General features: G+C 48.2%; 1 protein-coding gene across 4 annotated transcripts in view; it reads left to right on the top strand.

Annotated features, from left to right (window-relative positions):
- lrp3 (low density lipoprotein receptor-related protein 3) overlaps positions 1–20,882 on the top strand; it is a 28,958-nt gene extending 8,076 nt beyond the window's left edge. For all 4 annotated transcript variants that reach the window (XM_064312062.1, XM_064312061.1, XM_064312063.1 and 1 more), the window contains 5 exons: positions 1,127–1,265; positions 7,758–7,963; positions 9,818–10,907; positions 11,801–11,933; positions 16,099–20,882. In XM_064312062.1, coding sequence (XP_064168132.1) covers positions 1,127–1,265; positions 7,758–7,963; positions 9,818–10,907; positions 11,801–11,933; positions 16,099–16,944 — 2,414 coding nt within the window. In that variant the 3' untranslated portion in view covers positions 16,945–20,882. The remainder of the gene's footprint in view (positions 1–1,126; positions 1,266–7,757; positions 7,964–9,817; positions 10,908–11,800; positions 11,934–16,098) is intronic.
- Positions 20,883–21,355: the final 473 nt, after the last annotated feature.

Genomic DNA, 21,355 nt, shown 5'->3' with positions numbered 1-21,355 from the left:
GAGGCGCTGGGCTCCCTCCCGTGAGAGCGCGGCAGGCGGTATGTTGCGCTATCAGGTGTCAGGCCTGCTGGTGAATGCAGGTCACCCCTCTCTCTGCCCCCCCCCCCCTCCCCTCTCCTCCCCCCGCCCTCCTGCATGGACAGAAATGTCCGGATGGCAGGGTTTTAAGGCTTGACCCTGCTTTGCTTTCCCACACTGCGGGATGCTGCTGGTGCGCACAGATCTTGGTCTGGTGTGTGTCACCTCCCCTGCTCTCCTAAAAATCTGTAAGAGGAGGCATGGGGGGGGGGTCAGGCCCTGGGGAGGGGGAGGGGGGGGAGGGGGGAGGTGGGGGGGATTTTGGGGGCCTGCTTGTAAAGGCGAGGGTGATGGGGTGTTTGCAGCAGCTACACATCAGTGTTCAACGGAACACGCTGGCTCCACTGTCTCATGCCGATAAGTCTCTCCTGTTACTTCCATCTCATGGTCTTCTAGGGGGATCTACTGAATATTTCATATTAATTTTGCCAGTGCACTTTCACTGGCTGAAATGCTCTTGACAAGGGTGTCCCGAGTGGGCTGTCAGTTCGTCAGGGCAGGGTGAGGTGTCCATGAAAGTTTGATCAGGCTGTGGGTCCCGTACAGGTCAAGACCAAGTGAAGAGGCTTGGCTGAACTATTGGGCATGGTCCTTTTTCCATTTTCTGTGTAATGTATCAGTTGTGTTCTCTACACATGTAATGAGTGTTTGTGACTATATGTGCATAAATATAAAATGTCTGCAGAGCTACAATTTGTACAGTCCGTGTGTGTCTTATGATGTATGTGTGTTGTCTAGTCTAGTGCACATAGCATGTATATGTGTAGGAGCTGTGTTGGGGAAGTCAAATAGGGATTTGGAGTGTGTATGCGCGTTTTGAGGTTGACAGTGTTTGTGACAGCCTTTCATGTTGTCTGCTTTTGTTTTGTGTGTGTGTGTGTGTGTGTGTGTGTGTGTGGTGTGCGCGCATGTGTGTGTTTTGAGGATGACGGCCTCTGATGTTGTCTGCTTTTGTTTTGTGTGTGTGCGTGTGCATACCTGCGTCTGCATGTGTGTGTTTTGAGGATGACAGGCTCTGATGTTGTCTGCTTTTGTTTTGTGTGCGCAGCTGCCTGCAGTGGGAAGGTAGAGCTGCACACAGAGAGGAGGGGTGTCATCTACAGCCCGTCCTGGCCACTCAACTACCCCCCAGGAATGAACTGCAGCTGGGACATCCAGGGCGATAAGGGCGATGTCATCACTATCAGGTGAAGGCCGCACAGCAAGCCTGCACACGCTGGGGGGGTTAGACCTGATGTGAGGCCAAGGAGGAAGCCCAGACACACGTACACACACATGCGCACGAACACTCACACTCACTCACGCACACACACACACACACACACACACACACACAGGCATACATATATGCACACATGCATGGACACGCACACACACACACACACACACATACGTACGCACACGCACACACATACGCACAGACATACACACAGGTGCATGCGGGCACCTATGTGCTCACCAACGTATGTATACATGCACTCGCACACACAAACACACACAGTCACACAATCACAGTGATGCTGCAGCTCCTCATCTGAGTCGTCATTTCACGGTGAGAGTGTCCAGGTCTCACATTCCCGTTAGCTGGACAGGCAGTCCATTCTTTAAGATTTGTGCTGCATCACTTTTCATTTTTGTGTGAAGCACTGTGACCATGCTTTTCAGTTAAAGCAAGATTGCTTGAATGAAAAAGGGAATTCGTTTATGGCAAAGCTGTATATTTCTCTGCTACAGATAAGCTCAGCAGATTAGTCTTGGTGGCTGAGGTAGATCCCCGACTCAAACTTACATAGTTAGATGTTTCTGCATTTTCATGTATGGTGCATCAACATTTTAGCCTCAATGATAGCATCCTTTTTAGCCAGGTCACTCTTGTGACAGTAGCCTGTAAATTTGCCTGTTATCCATTTTGTATCGGTCTTGACAAATGGCTAAATATTATATTATCAAGGGAGAATTTCTGATGTACATTAAGGGGGAATTTCCAAAAGGCCCTTTTGGTTCTAACTTTTGATCATTTTTCTTTATAAAATACAATACATTGTATTTATGGTTTCTTGAGGAATTTCTACTACCCCCAAGAGGTAGAATGGCACGAAGGTTTGGTAAATATTAAACTTATGACATTGTGGACATTTTATATCTCATGCTTATGTGCTCACATACCTTGTTTATTAATTAGATTCTTTTCATGATTTTTGTTTTTATATTGCCAGCTGTAAGAATGAAATTTGGTGCCAGTAATGTGATGCTTCCTGTAGAATAGCAAAACCGCCCTAGTGTAAGTGTATTTTAGGTGTCTGACTCAAACATACTCGGATGACAGCCAGTGAAGGCAAAAAAAAAAAAAATCAATAAGGCAGTTATTAGGAGCTGACAGGATGAAACTTTGCTCTTGCCATCTAACAAGCCTCTAATTGACATGCTGCTGAAGGATGGAATTGCTGAAGGATGGAAAAGCTGTCTTCCTCAGAGCAGAGTCCCTGAATCTAAACAGATTTGCTTTTACTTACATCCACCAGTACAGAGTTCATTCAGATCTTTAAGCAGAGTCTTTACTCGGCGTTCTTGTTCTTCCATCGCCTTGTCTTGCGGTCTCTTGCGGAATGCGGCCACTCCTGATCAACCATGAAACGGCTGATGACCTCACCAGTACTCCTCTTAAACTTCCTCTGATAGGGGCGACATAGCTCAGGAGGTAAGAGCAGTTGTCTGGCAATCGGAGGGTTGCCGGTTTGATCCCCGCCCTGGGCGTGTCGAAGTATCCCTGAGCAAGACACCTAACCCCTAACTGCTCTGGTGAATGAGAAGCATCAATTGTAAAGCGCTTTGGACAAAAGCACTATATAAATGCAGTCCATCTGATTGCCACACCATTGCAGGTCGCTCAGGGACCCTGCAAGCTGGAAGACGAACCCATCAATGAAGACGGACTCAAACATGATGTCATGGCCTAGACCACAGACAGATGCGACTAGTTAAAGGGGCAGAGAGAGAATTGCATTGCTGGGATGGCATGAACCTCCGCAATGGCACAACTCCAACGAATTAAAAGCAAAGTCCTGGGAGTATCTAAAATCCTACAGCGGCGAAATGAATGGAGATCATTACTGAGTGGTTCAGGAGGAGGGCCAAGTATTTATGAGGATCAATACTGCCGAGAGCGGGCCCCGGCTCCCACGTGATAAAAACACTCCGCTGGATTTCTCATTCCACCCACTGCTTTTTGTTTACTCTTTTTATTTATTTATTTTTTTTCCCACGCCTTATAAATTTTCATGTGGTCAAGGCAGCGAGGAAAAAAGTAACACAAAAAGAGGGAAAAGCAGGGGCAGAAATGACGTCCTGGAGGAGGTGGCGGTGGCGGCGGCGGCAGCTTTGGCACGGGGGCTTTGTTCCGCAGGCCCGACCGAACAGGAGGCAGCGGGGGGGGGGCTGCCTGGGATTGACAGGGATGATTGAAGTTTGTGATTCAGCGGAGCGCCATGCATTTTAATGAGGGAGCGGAGCATAAGGAGCAGGCTGCGCCGGTGCTGTCCCTGCGGCCCGGAGGCAGAGAGGCCTGCGCAGTCAGCACCCACACAGGCCCAGCACCTGCGCACACAGGCCCAGCGCCTACGCACACAGGCCCAGCGCCTACGCACACAGGCCCAGTGCCTACGCACACAGGCCCAGCGCCTGCGCACACAGGCCCAGCGCCTGCGCACACAGCAGGGGGCTAATGCTGAGGGTCATCAGCACAGACCTCGGTTCATAACTGGCAGTGTTTCAAGTGCCGCCGCACGTGTGGAAATGATTTAATTCACCAGACTTGATCAAGATCATTTGAAAATGTGTCAGTTGGGCCCCAGTCTCGGGTATCTTTTCCCACTTAAACTTCCATGCCTGCTGTGCTTTTGAAGATCTGCTTGACGACGGTGATGTTTAACTGATTGCGACCCCTTTTTAAAAGTAAGACCTTTGAGGAACTCTTATTTAAGTTACATAATAAATGAGTGAGTCTCATCGGCCGCTACAGAGAAAAAACCAAGAGGCCCGGTTGCCAAAGAGGAAACTGAAGGGGAAGCATACAGGGCTGGAATTAATTTGCGGTCGAGTGGAAAAGTCCCCCTTTCACCCCTACCTTTCTTTAATCTCCTTCCCTGACAGCCTCAGCTTGGAGCTGCTGTTTGGATGTGTTTTTTTTTTTTGTTTTTTTCCGTTCTTTATCTGATCAGATATGATTAGATTTCGCCGCCCCTCAGCAGCGGTTTGGCTTCACTCTTTTTACATCCGGAATGTGCGTGTGCGTGAACGTGAGACACTGACGTCTGATAGCACTTCGCCCCTCATCTTCACTCCACTCTGGGCGCGGAGTAATTCAGGCAAGTGGGCTCAACTGTCAGTCAGGAATTTCATAATGGAAGCCCTTGTTTTGGCAGTAGCTGCGAGCAGCGTCGGCACCCATGCATTTCCTCAAGTTTCTTTTTTTTCTTCTTTTTGCTGGAGAGTAAAAACTGTGGGCACTACTCTAGTACAATTCCGTCAACATAGGATAGTGCTGTAGTAAAAAAAATAATAAGCTGGTACTAAAAAATAAATAAGAAAGAAAGTCTTAACACTAGAAAAAAAAGTCCTGTGTGTTCTGTTAGATGTTCCGCTGGATGGATTCCTATCCACAGGGTGGATGGGCTTCTCCTGCAGAGAGAGTATCTGCAGCTGGGTGGTGATTACTAAGGAGGGTAAATGGGTCCTCCTGCACCAGGATTCTCCTCGCTGTGAGCCGGGGAGTTGCTCTCAATTGCGTCAATTCATCACAGGTTTTCCCCACGGAGGTCTTTATTATGAACACCGGGCCCTGCTTCGCCCGCCACGATAATCTGTGCAGGTCATCCCTGTCTGAGAGGAACGATTACTCCGATGTTGTGAGCAGGGGCGGTTATGCTCAGAGCCTGAGGGTGCCTTTTTTCGGCTATCGTTCTCCCCCCCCTTCCTGTAGAGGCTGGAGTGGGGGCTAATGTGTCGAGCTTATGTCCACCCAAAAATCCCCTTACTCTCAGAAGGACGGGTGCGGCCTGTTTTTGAACGTGTCAAAACCGAATCTTTCATCTGTGTATCTAAAAAAAAAAAAGAAGAAAAAAAACTCAATTTGAAGTGAGGCATTTTGAATGCAATGACACTCCTCCCTATCTTATTAAAGTCTGTGGTGGGTGTCTTTTGAATCTGTGGCATTGTGACAGCCATATTATTTTCTTCAGTATTTCGTATGTAGAGAAATATGTCATGCATTCATATATGTGTCATAATCACAATACGTAGGCCAAGACGTAACAAAGGTTTTTGGATCTTGTTTTAGCCTCAACTGATTTGCAGCCTCCTCTAAATTCACTGTGATGGGGCGACGGGGTGTTCTACCTGAGCGACGTCATGTTGCTGCTTTTGCTGTGACACGTTTGAAATGAAATGGATGGCGTAGTCTTAAAATGAGGCCAAACATGTAAATAATGATTTTGGCTGAAAAATTCCAAAAATTCCCCTTTTAAAGTTACCTGCATGCTTTGTGCATGCAAATGACCCACATCCCACTGCAAATGTCGCATGATACAATCGCTGTTTAAAGTGTATTCAGACTGCACATGGTGGCATTATTTTATGGCAGTTTGTTTTCTCCTTGGAGGCTGTGACCACTGACCAGGTGCTCACGTCATGTGCCTCACACCTGTCTGGCATGTGTGGCTTTTTACGAACCCTCCAGTAAGACCTGTTGGCCTCTCAGCTGTTCGAGGATCCATTTTCCGGGAAGTGATTTTGAACACAGAGGGTGATGGGAGTTGTTAGTGTGTATTTTTCACTGCACAGTGGGGGGCAGTTAGACTGCGGAAATGGACATTTGTGGGTGGGGGTGGGGGGGGGAAGGAGGGGGGGGTTGGGAGGCCTCACTCATTCCTGTCCAATGTCCTGCAGCGTCTGTAAAGGTCATCGTTTGTAGCCACTTAATTATTTGACTGCATGAAACGCTTCAGCCGTCATTGCTTGTGTGAAGTGCCTGGGAGGGGGGGCCGCTGCTGCTTTTAGACGGAACTGTTTCCATTTCCTGCGTCTTCACAGAGACCATAATGTTTCTTCATGGTCCCTTTCAGCTGAACAGGGGGGTGAGGGGGAGGATCAGTGCTATGAAAGCAGGGGCATGTGACCCTCCTGTTTTCAGGTGAGAGGAGAACATTGTGATTTTATGCCTGTCGCTGAAGTGGCTGTACTCTGCCCCCTGCCCCCCATCATTAAAATTCACTTATGCAGTGAATAAATCACATTAGGCAGAACTTGGGCGAATTGGACTGTGGAAAGATACACAAGCTGTCCAGGGCCGTGGTTTAGGTACAGTCAGGCCCTGCTGCACTGGGCTTTTGGGCTGTGCATGCATGATTCAGTGTAGTGTGTTCTGACTGGATCCATTTCGAACTGTAAAGTCTGGGCCCAAAAATACTTCACTATAAAATACAGTTTTTGTGGCTTGTGGTTAAGAAAAATGAATTACAAATAACAATTTACAAGTCGTAACCAAAAATAAATGAAATCCGTATTGCAAAGAGGACAAAGCTCATAACGCTCATAACACGATTTCCCAAAAGAGCTGTTTTCATATTGTCTGCACAGTTAGGTTTTGAGCTGTCACACTGGCCAAACTTCTCAGACGTCTTGATAAAATGCTGTTGTGAAAACCACAGCTTGCTGCTGGAGATGTACAAGTATATCCAGTGAGCCTTTCTTCCTCTATGGTTGTATATTGGGATGTCCAACACTTTGTGCTTATATAGAATAACTGCAGTTTTAGGACTTGGACTAGGAGCATGCTAGTCTTACACACTTATACTCAGATAACATACAATGCTGCCAAAGTAGTTGAATAGCAAAGATGATTGTGTGAGTAAAAGCTTATTAACAAGGTTTTTTTTGCCTTCAGGACTGGCTGTAGTCATATCAGGTTCATTGTGGTTTTTCAGAACAGGGTTATGTCTGTAAAGCCCCTGTTTAATCAACCCTGGTTGTCATCTTTGTGCACTTCATTGTTCGCTGCACGTTACGCTAATGCTAGTGTCTGTGGAATGTTCCTTTTCATTTCCCTGCATTGTGCCTGTTGGCCAGAGCATTGGTTTTGCTTGAGTGTTTTCAGGAGCTCGTTCCAAACATTATTTCACTGTTATTGCGTCCAGTACTGCTGATTTGCAAAGGTACACTTTCCAATTATGTTTCACATTCAAGGTGTTTAACAGCCTCTCTCATCCACAGTAAAAATGTACAGCTTATTTTTATTTTTTCATGTAGTTATTCAGCTGGATATTTACTTGAAGCAATTCAGTACTTTGTTAAAGGTCACAGTGGGAGTGCCAAACCTAGGAATGTTCATCTATATCGCCTTCGGTAATTTTTCTGGGCAGGAGTTGTACAAGTGTGACGAAGCCCGTGTTTGTGAGAGTCTGTCTTTATCAACATGCCCTGAGATCCAGCGATGGGTCTTATTATCTACACATATTTCCATAGATATTGAGTTTTATGAAAATCGCCTATTTTAATATTAATATTACTGGAAAGGTGCGATGTCCGTTACAATGCAGCACATGTTCTCAGCTGTTCACCTGGAGCTAACCTGTCGCTAACCTGTCGCTAACCCGTCGCGTTCTCTCTCACCCCCTTTCACGCAGCTTTCGAAACTTTGACCTGGAGGAGTCTGGGAAGTGTGCGGGGGACTGGCTGATGCTGGGGCCCACGTGGAGGGAGGAGTACCGGGTGTGCGGCTCCCTCCTGCCCCCGCCCTTCATCTCCTCGCGGGGCAGGGTCTGGCTCTACTTCCACTCCCAGGCCAACAGCTCCGGGCTGGCCCAGGGCTTCCGCCTGTCCTACATCCGGGGTGAGGTCCCTTAGAGCCATCTGTGCTCAGATATTCACCCTGTTACACACACTATTAAACCCACTATTCCACATAATCCCTCCTGTAGGTCAGTGTTAATGGTTCACAAACCTTGTCATGGAGTTCCTCCACGTGTGCTGCTTCTCATTCTAACCAATCTCAATGTTAGGTTCTAGATACACACACTGTCCCACACACTATTCCACATAATCCCTGCTGTATGTCAGTCTCAGTGGTTCCCAAACTTTGTCATGGAGTTCCTCCACGTGTGCTGGTTTTCATTCTAACAAATCTCATTGTTAGGTTCTAGATACACACACTGTCCCACACACTATTCCACATAATCCCTCCTGTGTGCCAAAATCGATGGTTCCCAAACTCCGTCATGGTGTTCCTACAAGTGTGCTGGTTTTCATTCTAACAAATCTCATTGGTTGGGTTCCATAATTTTTGTTTCAGATTCTGACACAAAGCAGCCGCCTCATTGACAGTTGCTTTTACACCCAGTATTTAACACTTGGTGATTTCAGATCGCAAATTGCCAGCTAAAATGTTTAAATGTGTGGTTTTTGAAAAGGAATCACTTAGCAGGGCACGTTTCAGAAACTAAAGCATTTGTTGTGTGATAACTGGTCAGACTGATTTAAAGGCCTCATTGTTTGTAACCTGATCTAATGTGGTATTAATAGGGTAAATTAGTCCCTCATTAGATGTTAAAAGTGCCGAAAAACAGCTCATTACATGGTAGGAATTGCAACAAAATACACAGGGGTACTGCAGGGGTGAAGTTTGAAACATTTTATCTTTCTGCTGAACCTTACGGAGTGGAACTATGCCTTCTGTTCAATGTGGCAGCTTCTTTCTACCCTGGGCGTCATTAAGCGCTAAATACTCACTTTAAAAAATAAAAAAAAAAAGTGAGTCGATGGACGGTTGTTTTCACATCGCTATGAGGCACTTTCTAAGATCGATAAAAGCAGAGGAAATGAACAATATTCAAAAGCTCGTCTCCTTTTTATCAGTGTGTTAAAACTGTTGGCCTCAGATCTGTATGTGTTACCTAAGCCATCAGGGGCTTGATGAAATTGGAAGTGAAAGGAATTGGATTTGTCTGTTCTTGGAGGACAAAAGTGACAGTTGATGATGTTGACCAAGAGAAAGTTATTGCGTGCGGTCTTTCTCACCCCTTGTTGCATCCCTGATTGGGCAAGTGTTTCCTGTTGCTTGGAGCCGACAGCAGGTTCTCTATTGAACTCAGCAGGGCCCATTAACAGGGCATGGTCAGCCCTGAAACATGCTGGAGGCCAGACTTCACACCCAATCTCTATACAACACTGGCAAACAGGAGCCACGTTTCTCACACACAGATATGAGGTGCTGACTTTGTTTGAAGGCTCCGATCGGTTTTTTTTTTTGAGAGCCGGAATTGACTACATCAGAAATTGGCCGGCACACAGGTGATGTAGTTTCTGAAACTTCTAAAAATGATTTTAGCCATATTGATGCTGGCAAATACCTGAAGGTTAGATGTGAAATGGCTAAATAATTTTAAAATGTTTATGGCAGTTATGAGTGATAATTCTCTAAAGCTTAAGCACCCAAAAGACTGCAACCGAAGATGAGCACATTTTTGCTTTGTCTGTGCTTGATGGCAGGGTTCTGCCATCCTGATGTGTGTGTGTGCGTGCGCTCGTGTGTGTGCGTGCGCTCGTGTGTGTGTGTGCGCTCGTGTGTGTGTGTGTGTGTGTGTGTGTGTGTGCGCGTGCATGCGTGCACGTGTATACACTTGTGTGTGTTTGTATGTGAAGAATGTGTGAGGAGTGTGTTGAAGAGTGTGCTGTGTCCTCTGTGCAGGCAGACTGGGCCAGAGCAGCTGTCAGAACGAGGAGTTCCTGTGTGGGAACGGGAAGTGCCTCCCGAGGGCCTGGCGCTGCAACGGTCTGGACGAGTGCGGCGACAGCACGGACGAGAAGAGCTGCGCCCCCCCGCCCACCGAGGCCCGGCCCAGCCTGTGCCCGCCCGCCACCTTCCAGTGCACGCAGGCGCAGTCCACCCAGTGCCTGCCCAACACGCTGCGCTGCGACGGCGCCCGCGACTGCGCCGACGGCTCGGACGAGGCCGGCTGCCCCGACACGTCCTGCGGCAAGCGCCTGGCCAACTTCTACGGCTCCTTCGCCTCGCCGGACTTCTTCCGGCCCGACCGCGGCGGCGCCGCCGACCTGCGCTGCTCCTGGCTGCTGGACACGCAGGACCCGAAGCGCATCGTCCTGCAGCTGGACCTGCAGCTGGGGCCCGGCGACTCGGTGCGCGTGTACGACGGGGCGGGCGAGCGGGCCGACCGCCTGCTGCAGGCCTTCTCCCACCGCAACAACCGGCGGCCCGCCGTGGTGGAGTCCAGCCGCGGCCAGATGACCGTGCTGTACCACGCCCGGCCCCGCGGCGCCGGCCACGGCTTCAACGCCTCCTACCAGGTCAAGGGCTACTGCTTCCCCGGGGAGCGGCCCTGCGGCAGCGACCAGGGCTGCTTCTCCGAGCGCCAGCGCTGCGACGGCTACTGGCACTGCCCGTCGGGCAAGGACGAGGAGGACTGCCCCGTCTGCCCGGCGGGGGAGTACCCGTGCGAGGGCGCCAGCGGGGCCTGCTACCCGGCCTCCGAGCGCTGCAACAACCAGAAGAAGTGCCCGGAGGGCTCCGACGAGAAGAACTGCTTCAACTGCCAGCCGGGCAACTTCCACTGCGGCACCAACCTGTGCATCTTCGAGACGTGGCGCTGCGACGGGCAGGAGGACTGCCAGGACGGCAGCGACGAGCGCGACTGCCTGGTGGCGGTGCCGCGCAAGGTCATCACGGCGGCGCTGATCGGCAGCCTGGTGTGCGGCCTGCTGCTGGTCATCGCCCTGGGCTGCGCCTTCAAGCTCTACTCCCTCCGCACGCGCGAGTACAGGTGTGCCCCCCTCCCTCTCTCCCTCTCTCCCCCCACCCCGCTTTCCAGTTTACTCCGCCATCCTCTCACTGTCCTTACCTCGTGCAGTCGGCCTGGCAGCCGCCCACGTTTCCCTGAAACCCCCCCCCCCCCCCCGCCTCTTCCGCCATCTCCAGCATGGCGAGTCAACCCCCCCGCTAATTGATGACAGAGTAAATGGCAAATCGCTGCCGCTTTGTTGCTATTGTGTTGCGCGGGATTATGGAAGCTCAGGCTGTGGTAATCCGTCCTCTGTGTAACCAAATCGGACGTTTCTGAATCGGCTTCCCTGTTGAGTCCGCCTGGCCGGACCCCACAGCATGTGACTGAGGACACTGAGGGGTGTGGGGAGACAGATTTAGCAGCTGTATTACCCCCACTCGCCCTGGATAATTCTATCCTGCCGTTTGGTCCTGTCATGACTCATACAGCAATATTGGCCTGATCGGTTAAATTTGAAACGGGAGCTGTTATCTGAAATGGAGAGCGCTTTGTGCTGTGAGCTGAACGGCCCTGTCTGATGAATGGCACAGACTAGCCTATATTCTGTAGACCTTGCTGTTGTTGTGTTGCAACATCCTTCAGAAAGGAATGAAAGTTCCTGTTTCTTGTTGCGAACTGTGTTTTCTGCAGTTTCCCATTTCCGCTGTAATCTTTGACATCGGAGTAAACAACAAAAAAAATGTTTTGTAATCATTTTTGTGGTCCAAGTCTGTTGTGGGAGACCCATCATGATAGTTTTGGGACCAGAGAGGTAAAAAAAAAAAGACATGATGAAGCATAGACCAATAAAGTTGTGAAATCACACTGTGGACAGTCCTCAGACAAATCCTTTGATATCCTCTTAGTTTGTCTCTGTCTCTCTCTCACCACAGGGCCTTTGAAACCCAGATGACGCGATTGGAGGCGGAGTTTGTGAGGAGAGAGGCTCCGCCCTCCTACGGTCAGCTCATCGCTCAGGGCCTCATCCCGCCCGTGGAGGATTTCCCGGTCTACAACCCGTCTCAGGTGATTTCCCGCTGGCGTCTCACAGGATTTCCCAGCGGTTTTATAATGCGATGCGCTCTGCAGCACCTGCACCTGTAACGCATCCATTGGGTGTGAGTTGTTGACGCTGGTGTGCGATGAGATGCGTGCAACCCGCCATCTCAGTCCCTTCTACCCTGCGTGACACTGCGCATAGTTACACACTGCCTTATAGGGCGCATAGCCGGTGGCTTGGTCTGAATTTAGTATTTTACCAATGCACGTACTGGAACAATGTCTAATCAGGATGAGCCAGCCAGTGTCCCATAGCTTTATGAAGTGTTCAAATTAAAGGTCATCATCAACGCTGCTTGTGTTTGACATAAGGACCGAATAGAAAATGCTCAGCCTTTTTTTTTTAAATTCACATTTTAATTAACACAGTAGTAGTTGCATAATGCACGTTGCACATAATCCCTTGCAAAACCTCTCATTTTCTCTCTGCGTGCTGCCTAGTTAAAAAAAAAAAAAAAGAGTTGAAGTTGAGTTGAAGAAGCCGGGCGTTCGAAATCTCAGCCCATCGAACGGGGGGCTCGCCGCTCATCCATCAAAAAGGCGCGCGGGGAACTGAACGTGTCCCCCAGGCTCCCGAGCCCTATTTCTTCTCCACCGCTTAAAGACGTCCAGACGGTTGGGGTTGGTTCGGGGGGGGGGGGGATGAATAAATAATATTCGCCGGGGCTGATAGACTTGTCGCGCCCGCGTTCCCCGCGTGGGGCTGTCTTGCCCACTGTGAGCCTCCCCCTGAGAGGCGGAAGGCGGTTCTCGTCTCAGAACCCCTTCTAGACGCAAGGCGGAGGGGGAGGGGGAAAAAAGCGTTTTCAATTTTTCACTTTATTCATGGGTTTACATAAAGGGTATTACAGTAGATTTAAGGCTCTTTGTCATCCTGTGGAGCAACAGGGGACACAATGTCACATCCCCTTTAATGCTCTCCCAGTGCAAATAGCTGCGTGCTCTTTTAAGTTGAAGCAGAAGTGCCCTGACAGAAGGTGTTATCTCAGAGCCTATGCAGTACCTCGCCTGTTCTAGTTACTTATTTTAGGCCATTTGTTTGAGATGCATTCACACAAGAATTTATACTCAAGGAAATTATAGACACTGCTGCCTTTCATTTAATTCCACTTTGTGCATATATATAGCCAGTACTGTTTTGTGGGCAGTTTTCAGCCAAAGTAAAACATGTTCTTTGTATATTCTATTTGGTTTAGTAAAATAGAATTGTATTTGACATGATTCGTGGAAATTAAGCATATTGATATTATGTTCTTTATTATAGCTATGCTGATTAATAATGGGATTATATTAATTAAGTACGAATTTGTTTATTTGCACCCAAGTTCGGCAAATTCAGCAATCTCTAAAACTCATCAGACTGGGGTTGTGGAGAGAAAGTGCAATGCCCACGTTTCACTTGTCTGTCAAAGTTAAGGACCAATGCCGATTGAATATAAGCGATTACGTAAGACCAGCCGATAACATCAACATTTCCCTTTAAATGCAAAAATAGATAATGTATTATAAAGCATATAGCCTATGTAATAATAAATAATATATACTATGATCAGTAATTCATAGTACATTTGTTGATGAGTTTGGATGCTCTTCGGTATAAAAGATAGTAAGTGCTCCCTTTGTCCTTGTTCAAGGCATTTGTTATCTATGGTTCGATGCTAATGGTTTATACCCCAGCAATAATGAATGAGAATGGTTGACCACCATTCTACAAGACAATGTTGTTTTCAGTGAGATTCCTGTAGTCTTATAGTGTTTTTTTTTTTTTTTAAATGAATATTTTAGTTTTAGTTCATTTCTGTGAGGTTTGTTTTCATTTTGCACAGAAAGATCAGGTGTGTGAAAACAGCTCTCCAAGTGAGAAAACATTGTTTTTGCCAACTCAACAATACGGGTTTATGTGCCATTTTGCAGCACTGAATTTTTACTTGGAAACACAGAGCAGGCTGTGTGTTAAAAAGGAAGAAGGAATGGCAGTATTATCTATACGACATAGACAGTGATTTGCAATTTTGTCATAATTTTGCCTTGACAGGTGAAATGACATAATTTAGTGTATTACAAGCAATTACGTTAAGGTCTGTCATAACATTCGTCATTGCATGTTACATGGCAGTATTATGGCATTTATTATAAGCTGTCATGAATGGGGAAATGAGTTCCATCTGTGTAGCCCACATTGACAGGAAGTCTCAAGGTGTGATTTACTGGTAGGTGGGCTGTTGTCAGTTAACCTAGAGGGACTGAACATAGCTGCTGGCCTTTCCTGTTAGAATCCGCCAGTTAGAAAATGGCTGACGTTTTATCAGTGCTACTGTGGCCAAAGCTAACCTTGATTTCCATGTAGTTTTGCTTTGCCAGATTACGGTTATGTTATGATACTGGGGTCTTTGGTGATAATGATGAATGATAGTATTTCCGCCAGGTGTCCCTTAATTGTTTAAAGTTGCCATTATGAATTTGGCATTCGTTCAGTTTGAATCCACATCCAGGTTATTGCACTATGCAGTACCACTCAGGGTGAAGTACCTAAACACAATGTCTTCTTGGAGATATTTTATCAGCAGCGAGAATGCCTTTAATTTCTATTTTCCCAGCAGTCTGTAAACTAGGGTTGTCTGTTGTGAACCCTGTAATGGGTCTCAACGGTCAATTAACGGGAATTCAGTCAATTATTATTATTAGTGTTTCATTGTCCTGAGCGCGTCACGCTTCTCATAACCAGCATCATACAAGCACCAGCGCAGGAAAAGTATATCGCTACATTAAAGCTGCTCTCGGTGCTGCTACAGTAATTTAATTAATGTGCTCAGGGGTCGGGGAGAGAGAGCTATAGGAAACGCGGTCCAATATACTGAGTGGAGGATTACGGTGTGTACAATGCCGCTGGCTCGCCCTTGAAAACTCGTGAAGTGAGCGAAAACAACAGAGCCTTAGGTAGCTGATATACTCCTCTGCTGCTTACTATTTTGCCGTGTTTATTCATAATAATAAGAATGTGCAGTAAAAGAACTGGCTAACGCTAATGGGAATATTTATGTATGGCAATATTATGACAGTATAGAATTGCTGCTGTATAAAAACATTTCCTGTCGCCACTTTTGCTTGTACACATTGCATTATTTCTCTTGTTTGGTATTATTTTTGTATTGCCTAGATTGAGCATGTTCCATATTTAAAACATTAGCCACATGCCGCTTGATCTGTTATCTGTTACATCTCGAGAGTCTCGGTTTGACACTCCACACGCAATCAAAGCGCTGCACGCGTTGCCACGGCAGCGCTTTCCAGACCATAATGTGCCGCCCACCAGTCACCGACGCTGCCTCGCGGGACCGCGAAGCGTTCGCTTGGCGCCGAGTCACCAAACTGTCTCGTTCAAGCTGCGCGGCCATTTCTCTCCTCCTCCGCCTCCTCCTCCCGCGTTTCTCTCCGTTGCAGCGGTGGCTGTGCTGAGGACAGGTTAAATAAGCTCTCCCATCCACTTCACCTCGTCCCTCCTCTTTCTCTTCGGTCCTGCATGTCCTGACATGTTCCGCCCTGGCGCTCCCTCCTTTCACACGCTCTCTCCATACTCCATATCTCATACACTGCTTTGTGCTGTCTTTTTTTTTTTTTCTTTCTTCAGTGATTGAAAGTAGGCTTTTGTTGGCTGTTGGCACACGCTAGCTGCTTGTGGAACCTAACACTGTTCAGGAATTGGCAAAAAAAAAGCCAAAACTGCCTTCTCCACTTGTAGCGCTACACTACACAATCTAGAGCAGGGGTGTCTGATCTTATTCGAAATCGGCCGGCGTGGGTGCAGTATTTTTGTTCTAGCCCAGCACTAACACACCTGATTCTACTTTTCTAGGTCTTTAGTCAAGACCATTAGCTAAATAGTTCAATCCAGTGTTGTATTGCTGGGCTAAAACCTGAACCCACACTGGCCCTTTTCAGATAAGATTGGACACCCCTGATCTGAAGTGTACTGCTGATATAGGATTGAAGGCCATATCAGCACTAATGTAAACACGGCAGACATGTTGCAAGCTAACAAGGGTGCTTAAAGGAGCCGAATGGTGGCAGAGACGGTAACGTGTGCACTGGGCCCTGATATTGATGGATGAGCCGTGTCTGCCCCCCCCCCCAGGCCTCCATGCTCCAGAACATCCGCACCGCCATGCGCCGGCAGATCCGCCGCCACTCCACCCGCCGGGCCTCGTCCCGCCGCCGCCTGGGGCGCCTCTGGAGCCGCCTCTTCCACCGCGGGACCCGGCTCCGGGGCCAGATCCCGCTGCTGACGCCCCCGGGGGCCAGCCACCCGTCCCTGACGCGCTCGCACAGCTACCAGGCCGTGGGCGGGGCGGGGTCCGGCACGGGGCTGACGCCCTCCCCCTGCTCCTCCGCCGCCGCCCTGGGGCTGGCCCTGCAGGCGCACGCGGACGCCCTTTACCGGCCCCCCACAGAGTCCCCGCCCACCCCCCTGTCCCCGCCCACCCCTTCCTCGCCCCTCTCCGCCTCAGACAGTCCGGAGGAAGAGGAAGAGGAGGAGGAGGAGGAGGAGGGGGGGTCGGGAGTGGGCTCTCCTGAGGCGCCAGGGGGCGGGGCCTCCCGCAGCGGCTGCCCGCCCTTGGGTCTGACGGACACGCCGGGCGCCGGCAGGCAGCGGGGCGCCGCGCCGCCCGAGAACTCCAGCGAGGCCTACGGCCGCAGGGCGTCCCGAAGGCTGGTGCGGGGGCTGGCCGCCAACCTGGCCCTGCGGCGGTACGCCCCCCTGGGCGCGTCCCCCAGCCCGGACCCCCTCCGAGTGCCCTCCACCCCCCCCGAGGGACACGGCCCCGCCCCCGCCCCGTCCTGGGACCCGGGGCCCTCAGGGACACAGGGAGCTGATCAGATGTGCCAGTCTGTGGAATTGCCAATCGGGGAGGAGCAGGAGCAGGAGCAGCCCTGCTGTGGGAGCGACGGGGACGATGACGAGACCCTTCTCGTGTGCTGAGCCAGCGAGCCGCCCACTCTCTCTCTCTCTCTCTCCTCTCCCTCTCCCTCGCGCCATCAGGAGGCGTTCGCTGGGCCTTCGCTGTCAGGAAAATAACCTCACCGCTTCGCTTTTTTCTCTCCCCCTCCATCTCCTCTGCCACAGACCGGTTCCCTGGCTGCGTCAGAGCTGCCAGTCAGCCGGACAGCACAATTTAGTACCGAGGTGCGGAGAGCAATTCACCAATTCACAGCAAACCGCAGGCTTTTTAAAAAATTCCTTCTAATCTTTCCCAGGCCTGACCTTTCACCCCAAGCCCTTCCGCTCCCCTTCATTGCTGCAGCCCCAGTTGGCTCTGGTACGGACGGGGTCATGTGACATATCGGCCGCTGTCGAATTGTGGGCCCCCCCCCAAAAAAAGCACTTTCTCTCCCCCTGCCTTACAAGAGATCGAAAAACCAGCTTCAAGAAAGGACCAGTTCCTGCCGAAGTGACTATCCTGTGACTTTACTTGCTTTTTTTGCTGTTGTTTTTTTTTCCAGTTATTTTTTTGCCATTTTAAAAAAAAGTAGATGGGCTCACCATCTTAGTGGAACTAAAGGGATGAACTGAAAGGAAATTTCAATCTTGTTTTGTCGTCGCCGTCGTTGTTGTTGTTGTTTTTGTCGTTGCTTTAATCCCGCAGTTATCGCCGTTTTGCCTCTGGAGATTCTGGGAGAGACGCTCGCGAACGGAGCTCACGCGTCGGCCAATCGGTGAGGAGGTTTGAACTCAGGAGAAAAGCGGAGGATCGTTAGGCAGCTTGAACGGAGAAGGGCCTGTCTGAATGGCTTCTTTCAGCCGCGCGGATCTGTTTACTCCGTGGCGGTTTCAGCCCGACCCTTTTAACGGAAACTCAGACCTCAGGGGGGGGGGGGAGCTCGCGGGAGGAGGGGGGGGGCCCTTCGTTGCAGCTCCGCCTTTGGCGGCCCTGGTAACATTAGAAAGCGAAAATTGCTGATGCATGAGAAAGCAAGCAGGGCTGTGGTGGTGATGTAATGGTGTCTCTTGGAAGGCGGCGGGGAAAAGAGGCTGAGGTAATTATGATTTATCTCTTCGGCTAGGCCTCGCTGCAGGCCTGAGCGGGGCATTAAAGAGAGGGAGGTCACTGGAACCCCAGGGGGAAACGTGTTCTGTCTTTGAAATAAGCTCTAATTTCCTTGTTTTCCCGTTAATGTATCCTCCAATTTGGTTCTTACTTGAATTTGTTTTGTTTTTTTGTTTGTTTTTTTGTGTGTGGTATTGCATCTCAAATCTTGTGTTGTGTCTTAGCATTTTTTTGTTTGTGTTCTGTTATGGCCTTTTTCCGTGCTTGCGCACGAGTGCGAGTGCACGTGCTTGCGTACGAGTGCGAGTGCACATGCTTGCTTATGAGTGCGCGTGCACGTGCTTGCGTACGAGTGTGAGCGCACGTGCTTGCGTACGAGTGTGCGTGCACGTGCTTGCTTATGAGTGCGCGTGCACGTGCTTGCGTACGAGTGTGCGTGCTTACTTGCGTGCGCGTGAGTATCAGTGGGTGTCGGTGCGATGGTGTTTCACATGTTTAGTGGAACTATCATCAGGGATGTTTGAAAGAAGCAATAAGTGACTGATCTTGATCTCTCAAAAATGGCGTCAGTCTCAGAGCCAGGGCACCTGTCTGCCATTGCTTCTGCGGCATTAGGCGTTGTGTTGCTCAGAAGCTTGCAGGCATTATATCCCAGCCCTGAAGGGCATCTGGCCCAAGGCGTTGAGAAGGGCAGGTACAACTGCTGGACAATTAATCATAAGATAAGGGAAATCCAGCAGCAGGAGGCACAGTGACAAATAAAAAAAAGAAATATTATGCAGAAGGTGCATTTTTTTTTGTTGTGCTGCTGGATTTAGCATATATCAGCCCTGAAGAGAAGGGGGGGAAACGCGGCTCCACTCTCTGTGCTGCCCGTTCGTTATCTGCAATGCAGTATGTCCTACGCCTTTGACTGAGTGGGCCACATGTTTTGGGGAGCAAAAGTAGGGAAAGCGAAAGACTTTGCCTTTGTGAATAAGCGGAATGAAGTACACTGCAGTAAGACTGAACTGAAATGAGCGAAATGAGCTGAACTCCGCGCCGGGGGGGGGGGGGGGGGCGTAAATCCATAGACCCGCGTTCACGAGCTGACTCTCGGAATGGGATGTTTATGTGGTAGTAAACCGAAATTGATTTCCCCAGAGCATCGGGTTGTGCGGAGAATTCTGCTTTGCGCTGCCGTCCTGCTTGGGAGATTTACCGAATTCATACGTACGCTGTTACCTCACTTGAGAAATGCTGTTGTTGGATACCTATCAATGAGTAACCGACAGTTATCCCCAGATCGATATTCCTTACTTTATTTCCCTGTAGAGTAATTCACATAAAATTTTAACCTGATGAGCCAACACCGATACACTAGTGTGGAGTTTTAAGGTGCAGTACTGTTAGTACACTACACTTAGTGTCATCACACCTGCTTTTCAGAGCAGTAACATTACCAGTGTCAATTTAACTTTAAATGTAATCCGAGTCTAAGAACATGTAATCCGAGTCTAAGAACAAGGAAATGTTTGCCATTAGAGTAAAATTTACTCTACAGGAGTTGATTTAACACTGAATATCTTACCGGGGTCTCTGCTTAGTAAGTTCTGAATAAAAAACGGCTTTACAAAAGGCATTCGTAAAAAGAAATTATGAAAAATAAGTTGTGCTCAGTCAGACTTGAACTATCTCCAGAGATTTTCATAAGATTAAAATCTGAAATTACACGCTTCCATCTCAGGTTGAATGCAAGGCTGCACTTCGCTAATAGCTTTTCTGTTGTCACCCACACGATATTTTAGAGATTAGGATGCGTCCAAAAGCAGATTAATTTCACCTTGTTATGTGGTTGTTAATAGGTGGGATGTTTTCCAGGATGTATAAAGTAAAAATATGATTTTTTTGCACACATGTAGGTAGTACATAATAACATATTAGTTTTTTGAATATTTTACTATTGTGTCATTGAATGTGTTTGAATCCAGCCAAAAAAAAAAAATTGGGTCTGCCAAATGAGCTTGCTGAAAGAAATGAGACGTAGACCTCATCACCTTCATCTGCTTCTGCCCCAGTGGGAGAATTAAAAGAAGACTGTCATTAATTTGGCTGCTAATTATAATTAAGTCGTTTTTCATCTTATCCTTTTCCTTGTAACGTGTATTTCCTTGGAGTAAAATCTTGTGTAAGCGAATGAACGCAGTCCACACAGTGGCTTATTTCACCAGTGCATTTCATTAAAAAACGAGAGTGCAGAATCGTCATTTGCATGTTGTTTGCATTTTTCTGATCGGCACGATAACAGAAAATACCGGACGAGGTATACTAAAATTATATCTTATCTTTTTTAATGTCTCAAAAGGCCTTATGGATATGAAGCAGTCATTAATTAAGTTCTAATTTTTGAAAAAAAAAAAAAAGTTATCGGTGGACAAGCTGTATATGGTGAGAGCATCTATGGACTCTTGGATGTATGTAGACTTGCGTGAGTGATTTGAGTGAGCTGGTCCACCTGTTCTCCATTACAAAGATGCTGCTAATATTAGTGGTAGATCCAGCCATTTTGTTTTTAACCCCAAATGCTGTACGATTTGCTGTGGAAAAGAAACAAAAAAAAAAACCATGCCATTTTGATATTCGTTTGATTCTTTCGCTGTATTATAACAGTGCATTTTTTTCCTTGTAAAAGAAACCGTTATGGGGTGCAGTACATCTGTCCGGTTGAGACTCTCATTTCTGAGTTGTTTGTAACTTCTAGCGTAAACTTGAAAGTTGTCATTCCTTCTCTGCTGGCGCGGTCAATGGGGACGCAAGATGACGACAGTGGTCGGACAATTGATTGTCTCGGTGTCTTCTTGTGCCTGCATTTAATAAATTTTCATTTCATTTTTGTCTGCTTGTGTATTTCCACACAGGGCGAATCAAGAGCAAAGCTTCAAAATATATGCGTGATGCTTGCTTTCTTCACTGTGGAAGTTCCCCAGAGTGAAAATGAATAAAATCAATCCAGTCTTATTATATATTTTTAAAAAACTAGACCACGCTTTTTCCTCTGTATTAAATTTATTATGCTCTTATTGTTATGTTTCTTTATAAAAGAGAGTGCACTACACATGTACAAGTTAACAAACATTCCAGGAATGCAACCCACTGTAAATACCTGATGCTTTACAAATAATTTATAGTGAATAATCTCTTAATTTTTAAGAACGTACATTGCCACTGGGCTTGCAAACTGCATAGGACCGAGTAAACCTACAAATAGTGTTGAGTGTGGGGTGCAGGAACACCGAAGGTCCCGATGCCCTCTGATCTGTGCTGAGGGGGATTTCTCTACTGTATGCAAGCTGGAGATGGGGGGGG

The sequence above is a fragment of the Anguilla rostrata genome, chromosome 16 (assembly GCF_018555375.3).
Source record: "Anguilla rostrata isolate EN2019 chromosome 16, ASM1855537v3, whole genome shotgun sequence".
In the NCBI taxonomy this organism is placed as follows: domain Eukaryota; kingdom Metazoa; phylum Chordata; class Actinopteri; order Anguilliformes; family Anguillidae; genus Anguilla; species Anguilla rostrata.
The sequence above is the reverse complement of the archived record's forward strand: the minus strand, read 5'-3'. Positions and strand labels throughout refer to the sequence as shown.